Raw genomic sequence first — 15807 nt, forward strand, 5'->3', positions numbered from 1 at the left:
GGCCCCGCCCCGCCCATGGCGCCGTGTGAGGGGCGGCCCCGGCGCCTGAGGGGGAGCGGGCGGGGCGGGGCGGCGCGCGCGCATTGCGTTCCCTCCACTGCGGCGGCGGCTGTGGCCGCTCCCGGCGGGATCAGGTGAGAAAGGTGGGAGCTGTGGCTCTACCGGGGCCGTGAGGGGAGGAGGAGGAGGAGGAAGAAGAAGAAGAAGAAGAAGAAGAAGAAGAAGGTGCAGCCCGGGTAGAAGCGGGACTGGCTGAGGCGGCGTGTTCATGCCGGGTGTGGGGGATGCCCGGCCGGGCGCCTCCCGCCGTGCGTGCGGGGCTCTCGCGTCGCCCCCGCGGCCGGGGAGCGGAGCCGGGCCGGGATCCGGCGGGCCCGTGCCGTGAGTAGGTGCTGCTGCTTCATTTCCGATACTAAAGCGGTTTCTAGGCCTGAGGCCCATGGCCCCAGTACAGTGTTGTAAACCTGGTTACTTTTCATTATGTTTATTCATAATTGTTACAATTATAACTAATATAATTGATTGAAAGTTCTGCAAACAAGTCGTGAGGGGATGGCTACCGGTTGGTTTTTCAAAGCGGCTTCATCCTCTGGTTGCTCTTGGTTTTCACCACAGCTTCCACCTAATATTTACACTTTACACTCCTTGTAAAGATGTGCTTGCCTCATTTAAGGAACTGCTTGTAGCCTTACTAGGTAACTTTGGAAAGTCTGGGCTTTCCCAAAAACATATTAAAAATTATTTTTTTAGATTGATTAGAAATATATGTGTAAAACTGCTAATTTAATTCTTTTAGTTATCTTTCCTTATAATGGAATTATTTTTGACGATGAAAGTCTGGTAATTTTCACTAATAGGCTTAAAGCAATGCACTGGAGGCAGGGTAAAAATAATAAGTTTATTAAAGTTGGATTGAGAGAATAATCTGAGGGATCAAATGTACAGGTGAGCTAGTTAAAATAGGGTGCTGCTGAGCAGTTACTATGATTTTTAAATATTAATTAAACATTAATATTTTTAATATTTAATGTTTAATCTTCCATCTAATTAAAAAATAGGAAGCATGGTGAGAGGGTGGTCTTCAGATATATCTTCGGATCTTTAAAGGCCTTAGAAGAGCAAGGGTCCAGCCAAAGACAGTGAGAGCAGGGACAAGAGCTTGTAAATCAGTAGTGCAGTTAAGAAAATCAGGGAATCTTAGGTATGAAATTCCCTTCTGTTAAGAACAAGAAAAACAGTCTTATGGATGTTGTAAAAATGCTGAAGCAGTCAGTGCAGCCTTTGTTCCATTTTCCTGGAAAGGCTATAGTCAGATATTTGCTAAAACTAAATAAAATTATATGATTGGAATGCAATCAGAGTATTACTTCTTAAAAGAATAAAAAAAGAGAGAAAAGCCAGATGACCTCTGATCTCCTGAATGATTCTGAGGAGGTGGTTTGGGAAGGGAATTTGTCAGTAAATAGAGGACAATTAACATCAGCGTGCACCCAGGAAATATTCTAGTCTGGCTTGCTGAGAGTAGTCTGGATTAAACTTTTTTTGTTTTTACAGTAGTCAATGCTCTTAATAAGGAGGGAATGTGAGGAGTCTGCCTTGAGTTTTACAGGATTTCTGCCATTGTTCAAGGTTTTAAAGTGTGCTCTGAAAATAATTATATTTAAAGATTTTTTTAAGAGCTTTTGAATCTGACTTGTAAATGACTCACTTTTAAACAGTGGTGTCATGAAATGTGCTCCTGGAGAGTTCAGTTTTGAGTGTATTTCCACTGTTCCCTGGAATGTGGAATACAAAGTTGAAAAGATTGCAAGCACTGTACAGCTAAGGGTTGGAATTAAAAGCCACCTTGAGAAGCTTGGTAGCAGGTTGGAAATCAGTGTAACTAAGCTCAGTTCACAGGAACTGAGGGAGGAAGAGAACACAGGAATTAAAAAATCAAAGGCCTGGTTAGTGGAAGTGGTGTCAATGAACAGCAAACAGTATCCCAGAAAACACTGGGCATTTATACTGCATTTGAGCACTATAATGCACAGTAAAACCAATATTAATTGAGAATTATGTGGTTTCAACTGCCCAGGTGTTGCTTTGTCACATTAACTAGTGTGAGTAAATATAAAGACAAAGGAAGTGATTACTCAGATGATAAAGGACCTTAGCTAAAATGGTCTGGTTATTTTTTTAAATAACAGTGATATCTAGACTCTGCAAGAATATTAGGTTTATTAAACTTTATGAGGGGAACTTGAAAGGCATAGACACTCTAGGAAAGAGGAAACTGAGAGCAAATTTGATAAGTGCCTTCACATCAATAGAAGGGTTGCTGTGTAAAGGCCAGTGATTAACAAGTCTTTGAGTTCTCTGTAGATCAAGAGATGCTTGTTTTTAGGTGGTGATTCTTGATTTGGATGCTAAAGGAAAAGCTTTAGCTTTCAGTTTGATGAAACCTGAAGCTGGCTGTCCACAGATCTGTTGCGGGAGAAGTAAATGTCTGGACAGACATCTCTCAGGCACAGTCAGGTCTCTCAAGGGCCCTTTCAGGTGTGTATTTAAATAGTTCTGTGTACACAGTGTGGTGGAATTGCAAGTTTTAATAGGGGAAAACTGCTTTGAAATCTGCAAGTTTCCTTGAGCTGGGATTTTTATGGAGCTTCAATAGGAAAGGCCCATGATGTATCCTCCAGTATCTCCTCTTGGGTGTGTTGTGTGCTTACACAAGGGTTTGCTTCCAGGTGTGCAGCTTTTACAGGTGGCTCCTGCTGGTTTGGCTGGGGAAGGCAGACTGTCCAACCATTTAAATCCACTTCACTCTCTTGATAAACTGTGCTTGCTAAAACATCTTCAGTTGGCTGTTACAGGGCTGGAATGTTTTCTGGAGAGGAGAGAACTTCTGTGAGAAAGATGAGGGATTGAGGGATGAGGAGTTCAAGGAGGGGGGGAAAAGCTGCTGCTTTGTCTTGACCAAAGGATGTGCAAACCACAGCGGTGAAAATGGCAAAATGAAAGTGTGGCCTTGATCACGTTGTGAAGACGTTCATATATTCATGCTGTTAATAAGGAAACAGCAGCCTGTTAATGATCTTTTGGAATAACTGAATTGAAAATCAGAGAGGTTTCCAGCCAATGCTTCTAAAGGTGCAGTGTGTCTTTCCATTTTTCAGCACATGTCAAGGAGAAGGCCTTCTAAAAAAATTACTTATTTTTATGCAGCTTAAAAAAGCAAAGAAAAAATTTATTAGGTGACTTAAATTCCTTTTAGAGCTAAGTATTGATGTCTCATTTAAAATGAGTTACTTTTACTTCTGCTAGTAAAATGTCCAGAAGCGTTACTTGAGTGAGCAGGCCTGTTGCTACATCATTTTTCCTTAGTACTTCTATCATCTTTCAGGTTTTAGAGTTCTGAGTGTTGGGGAGCTACATTCTCTCAAGAATGTATTGTTCTTGAGCAGAACTTCCCTCATGAAAATCTGACTCATTTAGTTCAGCCATTGAAAATGTTCAGTCTTTCTCATCACTAGTACACAATATGTGGCTGATTTATTTGCTAGCAGTGGTTTGGAGTTGAAATTTTGGGGTTTGAGAATCTTTTCCTGTTGGATTAAAAAAATAAGCTCAGTTTAAAACAATAGGGAACTTGAATGATGTTTCTTGCTGTGTATTTCAGACCTCCAAAATGTAATGCCTCCAACTTTTGAGAACCAGTGCAATACAAGTCTTGCATTATTAAGCTATTTAGAACTTTGCTCTGTGTGCTGAAGCTTATAAGAAAGCTCAACATCATTGCCTTAAGGTATTCTGCATACTTTGAAAATTCCAGTAATTTTTTTTTCTAAAAGCATATATAGTCAAGTTTGTGATGTAATCTGAGTGAACAATGTACTTTCTGTGATTTACCTTGTTTTGGTGGGTTTTGATGGAATGTTTGTATAGTCCTCGTGCCTTAAGGGTGGGATTTGGAGTTTTTCATTCATTTTCTCTTGAAGTCAAAAGAGTGTCAAGTCTTGCTGGTGATAATATTCAAAAGATGTTTTCTATGATGTTTTTGAGATATGATCACTTGAATTACAAGTGAACAATCTAGCTTTGCTTTGTGAGGTTGAAATTTTGGAAGAACAGTATTTTTGGTGTCTGTGCAAATCTGAGAATTAAAATGAGTGAACTCAACCTCTTTTAGTTCGCTGTCACAAAAGTAAAAAAAAATTGCTCAGAGTTTGGATTAGAAGGTCAATTGAGCTTTAAAATTCACAAGTCTGGGATAATAGTCTCCCCAATGCCCAATAAACATAGTTTGAATTTTGGTGCACCATGGGGGGTGGACTAGTTGATTTTTGAAGGTCCCTTCCACCACTCCAAACCATTTTGTGAAGAATGTTTGTTTTTCAAGTAGCTATGAACTAAATGTTTGTAAATTTTTTCCAAGTTTTTTTTATTTACATGGCATTAGAATTAATCTGTCTGTGAATATATATATGATATCTGTAGGATTAGCTGTGTGGTGTCCAACATCTCTTTTGAGAGGATGGTGTTTGAACAAGGATTTTGTCTGAAGCCTTTTGTGACAGTTGCTGTTGTCAGTATTTAGATTTTTCTACACATGCAATTATTTCTGTAGATTTTGTTTATGGTAGTTAGGACTGCAATCTTGTATATGAGAAAGCAGGTAAAATATCTGTGTCAAGCCTTATGTTTGCAAAATTTAAAGAAAATACTCCAGGGCCAATAGAAGGTGTTTGGTGCACTAGAGAAGTCAGATGTCCTGTGGGACATTTTAGCTGCAGATTCACTGATACATAGAAAATGTTGTCTCTGCCTGGTTTCAGTTCTGTAGTGGGTAAGGCGTGGATCTTGTGGGTCCCAGCCTAACTCAGTCCCTTATTTGCTGTCTGGGAGAGGCACTGGAAGACTTTTTCTGAGATTAGCAGAGCATGATGTGGTGTCATGCATGTAAGCAAAGGATGGGAGGTCAGCTCTAATTCTCTGACTCTTTAGTGCTCTGTGTTAATTTTAAGCTTTAATGTAGTTCTTTTCATAGAACTTATGTTTCTTTGGAATTTTTAAAAAATATTTTAAGCTACTTCCTAGGAAATAGTCAAGTGCTCTGTACTTTACAAAACCCAGCTTAATTAAGTTGTTGTATATGTGGTGATAGTCTGGGTGTTGAGGCTGAGTGTGATTACTTGAACAATGCAAGTCACAAGTTAATGATTCCAGATGAAGTTGTAAAGTTCAGGAAATGGTCCATAAATAAATGTGGCTATAACCAATTACTAAAAATTATACAATTTGTTTAAGCTCCCATTTCCTATTTTAGGGGAGAAGTATCTCTTGCTCTAGTTTCTGAATTTGTAGATTAAAAGAACTTTTAAGTGTATCTGTGGGAGAAAATGAAGTTGTACTGCTAGCCTTAAAATTGACATTTGCAATTTTAATTTCTTAAAAAACAGAACTGTAAAAACCAAATTCTGAAACCCTAACTCTATATGCATAAATGAGAATGATAAAGTAAAGTATGTCTTATGAATGTTGCAGGCATGTATTGCGTTCTTAAGGACACAAAATTTACACATATGTGGAGCCTCTTACATAGATTGCACATATATATTCTAGATATTTATACATATTACTTTATGTATATAATGAAATGTTCAACAGACATGCAAAAATGTATGTGTGAATATGTATAAATTCTGTAGGCTGTTATAAAAGTGTGAAGCCAAAGAATTAAACTGACTGTGTGAACAAAATCCTTTAATTTTCCCATCAAGCTAAAAATATGTCAACTAACTCACTTGTTTTCTCTCACTAGAAATGACCACCCCAAACAAGACCCCACCTGGTGCTGATCCAAAGCAGTTAGAGAGGACTGGTACTGTTAGAGAAATAGGCTCACAAGCAGTTTGGTCTCTTTCATCCTGTAAGCCAGGTAAATCACAACAATGATGTAAAAAGTTGAATGTACATTTATGTTTTGAAAGAAAGACATCCACAGCAGTAAAAATGCTGTAGTGTAGGCTGTAGTTACTAGAAATAATGGTGGCCTTCTCTATATGTGTTACAAAATGAAAGTTATAACTGTATCAGAAATTCTTCTATGAGGAACTATCTAATATGAACTAAACAGAACTCTTATATATTTTATATTGATCTTTTTTTTCATTTCCATGGTGAACAAACTAAGCCATGTGAGCAGGATCACACCCAGTACAGTAAAATTGTTTCTATGCTTTGGCATTTTTTCTGGGTGTCTTCCATTTTTAACTAAGGATGACTGTGCAGCTGGGAGATGTTCTGCTTGAACTTTGAAACTTGGTGTGGGCTCAGCTGTTACAGGGTGGCCCTAAAACCCTGCAAGTAAAATAAACATGTGGTCCTGAGGGGCAGTTAGTGATACCTGCTCAAAATATCTGAAAATCTGTATTCTTTCCCTTTGGGGTGCTTGAGTTGCTATTTCAGAAATATCTGTTGGGAATTGATCAGCTGTCTTGCTGCACCCTAGGGTTAGTGATCCCTTTATGTCACAATATTGTGCTCAGGCTGAATGACTTTGGTCTGAAATCCTGGAATATTGGAAAAGAAAAGTCTCGTGGTTTTGTTGCTTAAACAGACTGAAGGAAATTTTTTATTAAACTTCTGCTGCTATATTGGAACTGTAGCTAGTTTGGACAATCAATAAAAGGATGTAATTAGTAAAAGGATAATGAGGGACTAGAAAATACAAAGCTGGAGTTGGTTCTTCAAATGTGATGGCATTAACCTTTAGGAATACTGGTTTTGCCATCTATTGCCTGTTCTAGCTAGTACTTGAAAAAGCAAAAATATTTCAGGACATGACTTGAAAAGAAAATGTTACATTTGGCTAAAATGTTATAGTGGTCTCTGCTAATGATTTTGTATTAGTTCAGCAGTTAAGTTACAGAAGATGTGGAAAAGTCTAACTGTTAATTATTTCTTTGGCAACCAACATGAATTACTACTTAACCACTTGAAATTCCAGGACATGTTGACATGGATTTGCACCCCACAGACCTCAACAGTATTGAACCTCTGCAGATTCCCCTATTTCAGTTTTGTGTCAGAAAAGCATAGGTGCACCTTGGATGTCTAGACATATTTCCTAATATGTTATAACTTGGGAGACATTAATTTGTAACAGTTGAAGAAGAGCTACATTTGCATCACAGAAATGGGATGTTCAAGATTATCACATTTTCTTTTTCTTAGGGTTTGGAGTGGATCAGTTACGAGATGATAATCTAGAAACTTACTGGCAGTCAGATGGATCACAGCCTCATTTGGTGAACATCCAATTTAGGTATTAAAATATACTCCCTCTGGGTTAGGGTGCTTTGTACTGCTCAATAAGATAGGAATTCAGGAAGTGCAAGAATTCCTGGATTCTGTTACCCAACTGGTAGGAAGTCAGATAGCATTTCTAAAAATGAGATATTCAAATGTTATGATCACGAAATATCTAAATAACCAATGAAAATGAATGTGTAATGGTATGTCAGTTGTGACAACATCACATTTACTCATGTAAGGTGACATAACCTAACAATTGAGTTTGAGAAACCTTTTTTTATTCCATCCTGTGTAGGATGCTTTCAGTATTTTTTCTTTAACAAAACTTGAGAAGAGATGTTTGTCCCCCTTCTTTATTTACTTTTTTTAAAAGGCTTTGGTGTAATAAGAGAGCCCATATTTGAAAAGCCTAACTTAAGCTTCATTATGTACAAGTGCTTATTTGGCATCTGTTTCTTGGTATACTGACATTTCTGAAGGCAAGCAAAGGAGAATGGTGAAAATCAACTGTGTGCATAATGTAATGTGGAAAATCACCTAGTTCTTCAACAGCAAGTTTCTTATGAATCACTAGGCACAGGTATATTCATTTTCAGAACATTTAAATCCTTAGTTATATATATATATAACTAAGGATTTAAATGTTCTGAAAATGAATATACCTGTGGATTATATATATATATATTATATATATATATATATATATATATATATATAAAATCCAAACTCATCCCAAATATTTTTCTTTATGGTGCTTACATAGCTTGTGTTGCTTCTTGCAGAAGAAAAACAACAGTGAAGACCTTATGTATTTATGCAGACTACAAATCTGATGAAAGTTACACTCCAAGCAAGATCTCTGTCAGAGTAGGAAATAATTTTCATAATCTCCAGGAAATCCGGGTAGGTCAATGATGCTTTGCGTTCTATCTTAAAACAATTCTCTCTTGTTAGGACATCTGATATAATAAAGCAGTTTTTGGTGGTAAAATATGGCATTGTGTTGTAGGGGGAAAATGTCTGGGTTTATTTTGATATGTGCTTTTAGTTTTTATCTTTAAATTTAGTAGATTGGTTTCTGTTATTTTTTATCATATTCTTTTTACCAAACATCATTATAATTGAATATGTTCATAAATTTTTACTTTTGAGTATTGTTTCTATTATTTTTCTTATTAATGCTCAACAGTTATTGAGATGCAAAAATTTTGGATGGGATGGGGTTTTTTAACAATATGAAGCAAAATCCAATTTTCTGTTCTTCAGATCGGCTTAAGATTTTGAATGAGACAGAGTTGTAGTGTTTTGTTAGTGTTTTATTTTTAAAAAGATCAAATCCAGTATTTTTATGGTGATGCTTCTAGTCAGAACTGTGGTAAGATTTGAATTGCTTTAAGTGCTTAGTTTTGCCTACCTTCTGGTTAACAGTAAAAGCAGATTTGAAATAATCCATGATCTTGGTAGACGTCCACCTTGGAAACTGATCGGGTTACTTATAAGCAGGTATCTTTGCTCATTCTGGGTCAGGGTAGCCTCATGTTTCAAATTCCTCTTCTCTGGAGCTCAGCAGTTACTGGCTGGTATTTTGGGAAGGTTTAACTTAGCAGCCTTATATGGCAAGTATTACAATAACAGAAGGATTGGGATGATGAGAAAAGGGTGGTGCTAAATGGTGGCTTGAAGCTTTACTTCTGGGATTTTTATTTTTTTCACTTTGGATTGTTGGGACTGAAAACCAAAGTCCCAAGAGGAAGTTGTAAGTACAAAGCTGTAGATGCTGTGGGAGTAAAAAAATAGTGTAGTAGAGATGTCTGTTAGCATTATGTATCTGTCTATATCCTTTTGATGATTTGTGATGTTCTCTCAAGTTTTGACTTACACTTTTATCCTAAATATCAAATGGAAGGCTCTTGACATGTTTTATTTTTCTTTAATTAATTAAATATTCTTTTGGAAGAAATAAATCATCACGTTATTTTGACTTTCATCAGCTGTAAATTCTCTCCATCTTCCTAATTGTATCATAGCAATTTGGGAGCTGCACAGTATCTGAGGAAGGGCAGCTGGATCCTTTCACCTGTTAGGCTGTGGGTCAGTTTCCCGAGTATCCACTAGATGTCATTGTTGTCCTTAATGATCACTTTGATTTTTGCACTTTTATCTGCCCTTTCGATAACTAAATGATTATTGTCCTTTTTGTAGTCATGCTTAGTACAGCACTGTACATCTTGCTGCCTAACTTAAGTTTCTCATACAGTGGTAAACTCCTGCTCTTGAGAGTATGTGTGTGATTAATGTATTAAAGATCTGTAAAGCAATAAAATGTGTAACAAGTGTATTAGTTTTCTCCAGTGTATCAGGCAGTATTTCTTTAGCTCTTTTCTTGCCAAACACGGGATTCTATGCATAATGTATGTAGTTAAAAATGGTGCTTCTATATGAAACAAGTTACTAGCATTTTTTATGGTATATGAATGTGACTATAACATGATGCATGACAGAGTAATTCTTATGCATAACACATGCTCTTGTGCTTTTTTTACTTCCAAACCGAGGAGAAAATATGGTCACGCTTCTTATTAATGAGATACAATATTCTGATGCTGTAAAATGCTTGTGACTGTCATCACCATGATGTTACATGTTGCTGTCAATTTTCATATATTCTAAACTGCTTGATACTGTTTCTTGAATTTTCCTTCAGTCTCGAAACTTTCTTCAGCTTCTCTGACACATGGGGAGGTTATTAAAGCAGTGTGAACTGTTATGAGCTCTTTACAGAAATCTGCTTAATTATACAGTGATTCCATTGGCTTCAGTACTGATTAACTGGGTGGAAAATCAGGCTAAAGCATTTTATATTTTTCCATGGATGCTTGCCCAACTCATAGTGTGTAATGAATGTGTTTTCTTTCCTAATGGTCTTATTTTCAACACAATGCAATATGCTGTTGAGCTAAACTTTGTCACAAATATAAGATCAGCTTTAGTTTGTATTCTAGTATGTAGGCATATCTTGTTTGGAATCTAAAATGAATTTATTTTCAGAATAAGAGGTTTCTTCCCCCTCGTTTGTACCCCATTGTAAGAGTGAAAACAGCCCTTGCAATCTGGCAGGATTATTCCCTTGCTCACAGCAGTTAAGGTGTGTGCACCCAGCCTTCTCCTCTGGCACTTAAGTGCCATTGTATCACAGCCATCAAGCTTGGAGAGCAAATATTTTCTCATTTGCAGTCATGGAGTTTTCCCACATGATGGTACAGACAGTCTGGATGGACCAGATAGTCTCTAGAGACATTTTTGGAACAGCATCCAGACTCCTCAGGACATAAGTTATTACACTTTTTCATGATATGAAAATAACTCACTGCGAAGGATATGAGTGAAATGCTGTCTGTGAGAGATCTCTGGTCTTGTCAAGTGATGCTCGCCTGTCTATTGCATTTTACCTCTCCAGAACACTTAGATGTTCAGTAGTTCATTTTGCTGTAAGGAGATAAAGTGTTTTGATGCTAAGTGCAGGTGGTATTTCATGGTATAGTCTCAATCCATATATAATATATATATACACATATGTTGTAGTTAATAGTGCTTTCTGCTGTCAGCCTATAAAGTAGGATCTTTACATAGACTCAGGTAAAAGCCCTTTAATCTTAATACACCTTTGTTGGCAACAGTATGAGGCCTTTGTTTTAGGTTTTTGTTGGAGTTTTTTGTTTGTTTGTTTGCTTTTCCTTTGGACTGCTGTCTGGTTTGTTTTCAGTTTCTCTTTTATCCCTTTTGGCCTTGCCTGGTGTTTGTGTAACCAGGTGCAAGCACAGCAGCCTCCCTGGTGGCATGGGGTTGTGCCTGAGCACCACGGACAGGGCTCCTTCTTCACTGTTTGAAGAGATTCTGCACTAGAGAGGGGATTACCAACTGGAGGGATGCCCAAACTGGGAGGCTTTTCCAAGAGGTAGTTAAGAAAGTGACCTCAGTGTAATGCCTTTACTCCTCTACTGTCCAGTGACTGTAGTGAAGAGGTTGGACTTAGCCAGACATGTTGTGAAATGCAGCAGTGAGCAATCTTCACCTGTTTTCTGTACATGGAGTAGACTGAGATCCTGAGGAGTGAGGATATCCTGGCTTGTCATAGGGCTGCTGCAAGGTAATCAGCCAAGGAAATGAATTCTTGTGAGTCTTTATTCAAACATCTCTAAGGTGCATTTTAAACTGCTTTCCATTGAAGGTGGAACAACTCTAAAGGAGCTGTTACTACTTTAGATTCCTGACTAAGCTTCAGGTACTTTGGTTAGAAACCATTTCTCTGTGTTCTATGTTCCACTCAAGAAAAGAGGCATTTCTGACCCTTAATTCTGACCCTTGGGTTCAGAATGTCAATTAAAAATAGTCAGTCTGCTTTCTGCAAAGTACTCTTGATGCTAAGAAAAGACTGAGTAAACTTTAATTTTATAGAATTTCAATCTTTCCTGTCTGTCTCTAGGATGTAGGCACAATCATCACACCAGTTGTTCATTTTGATTGTTATCTTGCTGTTAATGCTGGCTGAGTATGGATTTGTTTCATCAGGATGCACACAGATGCACTGTTCTGTACATCTAAAGTTTACTGGTGGTGGAAATCTGCAAAGCAGGGGAGTAGAATGCTCCACTGGTATTGGTTACTTATTAAGCCTTGTCATGGGTAGGAATCAAATTTCAGAAAAAAGGTTATTTCCATTTGTACTCTGTGCAAATTTCCACCTCCCAGCAGAGGATATTTTGTAGATCCCCAGCTGAGATGTTCATATGAACTCATCTTTACAAAAAGAAGGCAAATTAAATGATGTAACATCACTGTTCCCTGCCAATATCATCATCACTGTAGGTGATATGACCTTTTCATCATGCGTTTGTGGAAATAACTAATATATGCTTCAGACTGTGGAAATTATGAACAGGATTACAATTTTCCTGCCCTTTGATACTGTGGAATGGTGAGACATCAGATCAGAGCTTACTGTGCAGTCATGAAAAGTGCTGGTATTGAAATAGCCTTTTCTGCATATGAGATGTGTGTATACAAATAGGGAGGCCCACATGAGAGCTAGTAGAACACTGGAAGATTATTTTGGCCCTGACACTATAAAATTGTTAAGCATTTTTCTTACCTTGTTATGAAGGTGTATTTTAAGAGAAATAAGCATCTCTTCTACAGAGGAAAACTGAACATGGCTTTTATGCTGTGGTACATATAAAAGATATTTTTTCTTTTGTGTCTGAGCATTCAGAATCAAATCTATGAAGGAACCTTTTCTTGCCCTCGAAGGGCTCAATTAGGCAAGGGTACCTTAAAGAGGTCCTGTATTTTTAATTCTGTCAATCTGACTTTACTCTCTGAAGCAGAGAAAAAGCCATGTGAAAAAATGTGGCAACAGCTCTATGGAAGGCAGGAAGTTGATGAAGTACAGAGCTTTCCTCGAGGGAACTCAAGTACAGAGAGCCTAGGAACTGATGGAAGCACTGAGTGTTACATATGTGTGAAAACCTCTCCTGCACTTACAACCTTTTTCATGATTATTCATTTAAATTCCACTATGGAAAAGAAATTGGAAAATCAACACCCTCACAGTAAAGAATTTCTTGCTAACATCTAATCTAAACCTTAGTTTAAGGCCATTCCCCCTTGTCCTATCGTTACATGCCCTTGTAAAATGCCTCTGTTCCTCTTTTTTGTAGGCTCCCTTAGGTACTGGAAGGCCACAATTAGGTCACACCACCACCTTCTCTTCCTGTAGCAAGTGTTTGATTACCTTGTTTCATCTCTTTTCTGTGCATGAAGTTCTTGTAGGAGGATTTACGAAGATTTCCCCTAAATCTTTGTTTTTTAAATATTTTACTTCTGTAAAAATCTTTCTGGTACTAGTGGCTTAAAAATTCAGATTTTTTTAAAACTGTGTGTTGTCAGTGCAGATAAACTGTCCTCCAGCATAATGGGGGAATTTTTCATTGGCTTTGATGCAAGCTTTCACTATTGTATTCTAATGACAATACTTTAAACAAATTCTCTAGTGGACATGAACAGGTTGCACATAGTGTGTGTGAGGGGAAGGAGCCAGATGCTTGAACTTTTTATATTGAAAACCAACTGCAAATTTTGGTGAACATGTTCTCTAGCACTCTTTTGAAGTATGTACTGTAGTAATACTGTTGTAGAGTAGTAACTGTATTAGTTAGGGGAAAAATTGCTGGTTTTCTGTGATAGTTTCTTACCTACTTTATATGCCTGAAAGATTTATGCAGGGAAGTCTTCAATGATGGAGAGCAGTGTACCAATAGGCCAACCCCTTTACCATTCCTAATTAGTATAAATGAAGAATCTCTTTTTCACAAGAAGATCCTGTTATGAAGGGAGTACCTGTATGGTGAAGGGAGCACATGTATATGTTAATAAAAGTTCTGTGAGAGTAGGGTCCGTCATTTTTCCTCTTTGCACATTTTGCCAGTGGCATGGCCATGCTGCTCATGTACAAAAGTTCTAGCTAGAGCTGTGGAATAGTCTTGGTTTTTTTTCCTAATTTTATTTTTAACTCTACCAGCTTCTGCAGCTGATTTACACACACACACACACACATACACACATTATGCTTCTGGCTTTTGTGAAAACACTTTTTGTAGCCTTTAGCCCTTAGTGCTACATATAGCTTTGTTTCTTTTAAACCATGGCTTTTTAATGCCTGGATACAGCAGAGATGCTGATCTTTCTCCCTTTTGATGGCATTACCAAATTTTTAGAGCTCTTAGAGTGATCAGTCAGATTTCTGTGTTCTTTAGCTTCTAGGAATTGGTCCAAATATGTATATTGATGATATGTAGATATGATTGTAGATCATATCTATTTAAAACAGTAGCCCTCATGCCCTTCAGTGCCTGAAATTTCCAAGTTGTAATCAAACTTATATGCTATCAGGCTGAGGGAAGAAAAGCGTGTTTTTCTTTTACATGCTCAAAATGTAGTGAAAATCCCAGTGGACAGTTGTGTTTACAAGGGTAACTGTCTGCATTCAATTGTGGGTTATAAAAGTGCTTGCTTGAATAAATACACAGAGCTATCAGACAGAACAACCAATAGTTCCTTGGACTAATTGACCTTGTCAGTAGAATAGAAACACTTGCAAATAAAATTCCCATTGCCAGCAAAGTTGCAACTGAAAACCCCTGAAGAAACTGTGTATATCCTCTAACTATCTTGGAATGCAATGATTCAGGCAGCAGACATGTGCAGCGGGAGGGGGCAGGAGGGGGGAATCATTAACCAAGAAAGTTGTACATACCAGCAGTTTTCAGTGGGCTCCTTTTGCAGCATGAGGCTGTATGCATTCCTCAAGTCATTAAGTAGCTCACTTTCCATATTCAGAGTTATGCTTTCTACCAGTTGTTACTACTTTTACCATCCCTTGGGTCCCCCTGTATGATTTGTTTTGCTGGTCTGCTTTTATTATAATGTAGCCTTTTCAGAAAAGGCAAAGGTGTTTGGCTGGTAACTACAGCATGTTGTAATGAGGGTGGAGTGTGTTTGTCATTCTGCAGCAATGGTTGACTTCCATAAATGCCAGGGTCTATAACCACACAGGCTGTGGCAGTTTATCTTTTTGAATATATTCGGATTGCATAACAGTGGAAAAGAATCGCAGTAAATATTAGAATATCTGATCTTCCAATAAAAAGCACGATGGAACCATTTTTTTTTACTTTACCCAGTGATGAGTCATGTATCTTCCCATTAAAAAAAGGAAAATATTTCACTCCAGAAATAAGTCTTCACAAGTGAATTAGTCATATATCAGACATTTCCTTTTAAAAGTTTGGATAATGTCACCCAGGTGGAAGTAGTATTAAAAAAAAAACAACAGTAAAAGACACAACAGGCTTCACTGTGTACTATAAAAACATGATTTTATTTTGGTTAGAAAACAAAACAGGAAAAATGGCATTTGGAAAATAAAGTCTGAAAAATGGTCCAGTTAGCTGCTAAATAAACTTCAGAGATGAAGGTTTAAAAAAACGCACCAAGATTTGTAAAAGGAGGCGGGGGGGAATAGTGTATTTCACCTTAAGTAAGGGACAATGTGTAATAAGGGATTTTGTGGTTTTACAGCTCGGTGCATGTGTTTGAAAGCTGTTCTCTCAGCAACGTGGGTGGCAGGTTATGCTACCATATAATGTATTGTAGTTGGCTCTCCACACTTGTCAGGGTTAGCGTTCAACCATTCGGAAAATTTTCCCATTGTTCTATCATGTGAACCAAGGCTAGTGTTGAATTCCCAATAACCTTCTGCAGGAAAAAGAGGTTTAATTAGAAAGTTTGAAATTTGATTACTTCTGTTATTGTCTTAATGCACTTCTCTCTAATTTAGGTGCTTATCTGCAAATGCAATCAATTTTTGCTCAGGAAGATGAAAAACAAACTTAACTTTGTACTGCAGTTGCTTCCACAATTTAAAAAGAAAACTTGTATACTCAATTCTGT

The 15807-nt window shown here is 37.6% G+C and overlaps 1 protein-coding gene across 4 annotated transcripts in view; it reads left to right on the forward strand.

The window, feature by feature from the left end:
- Nucleotides 1–7: 7 nt before the first annotated feature.
- The window catches only part of ANAPC10 (anaphase promoting complex subunit 10), a 32245-nt gene continuing 16445 nt past the window's right edge, over nt 8–15807 (forward strand). For 2 of the 4 annotated variants that reach the window (XM_066547989.1, XM_066547992.1), the window contains exons 1-4: nt 8–134; nt 5804–5920; nt 7219–7309; nt 8082–8202. In XM_066547989.1, the coding sequence (XP_066404086.1) occupies nt 5806–5920; nt 7219–7309; nt 8082–8202 (327 nt within the window). In that variant the 5' untranslated portion in view covers nt 8–134; nt 5804–5805. Of the gene's footprint in view, nt 135–180; nt 386–3624; nt 3788–5803; nt 5921–7218; nt 7310–8081; nt 8203–15807 lie in introns of those variants that run through there. The other 2 variants (XM_066547991.1, XM_066547990.1) reach the window with 2 other exon arrangements.

The sequence above is a fragment of the Molothrus aeneus genome, chromosome 4 (genome assembly GCF_037042795.1).
Source record: "Molothrus aeneus isolate 106 chromosome 4, BPBGC_Maene_1.0, whole genome shotgun sequence".
Taxonomy (NCBI): Eukaryota; Metazoa; Chordata; class Aves; order Passeriformes; family Icteridae; genus Molothrus; species Molothrus aeneus.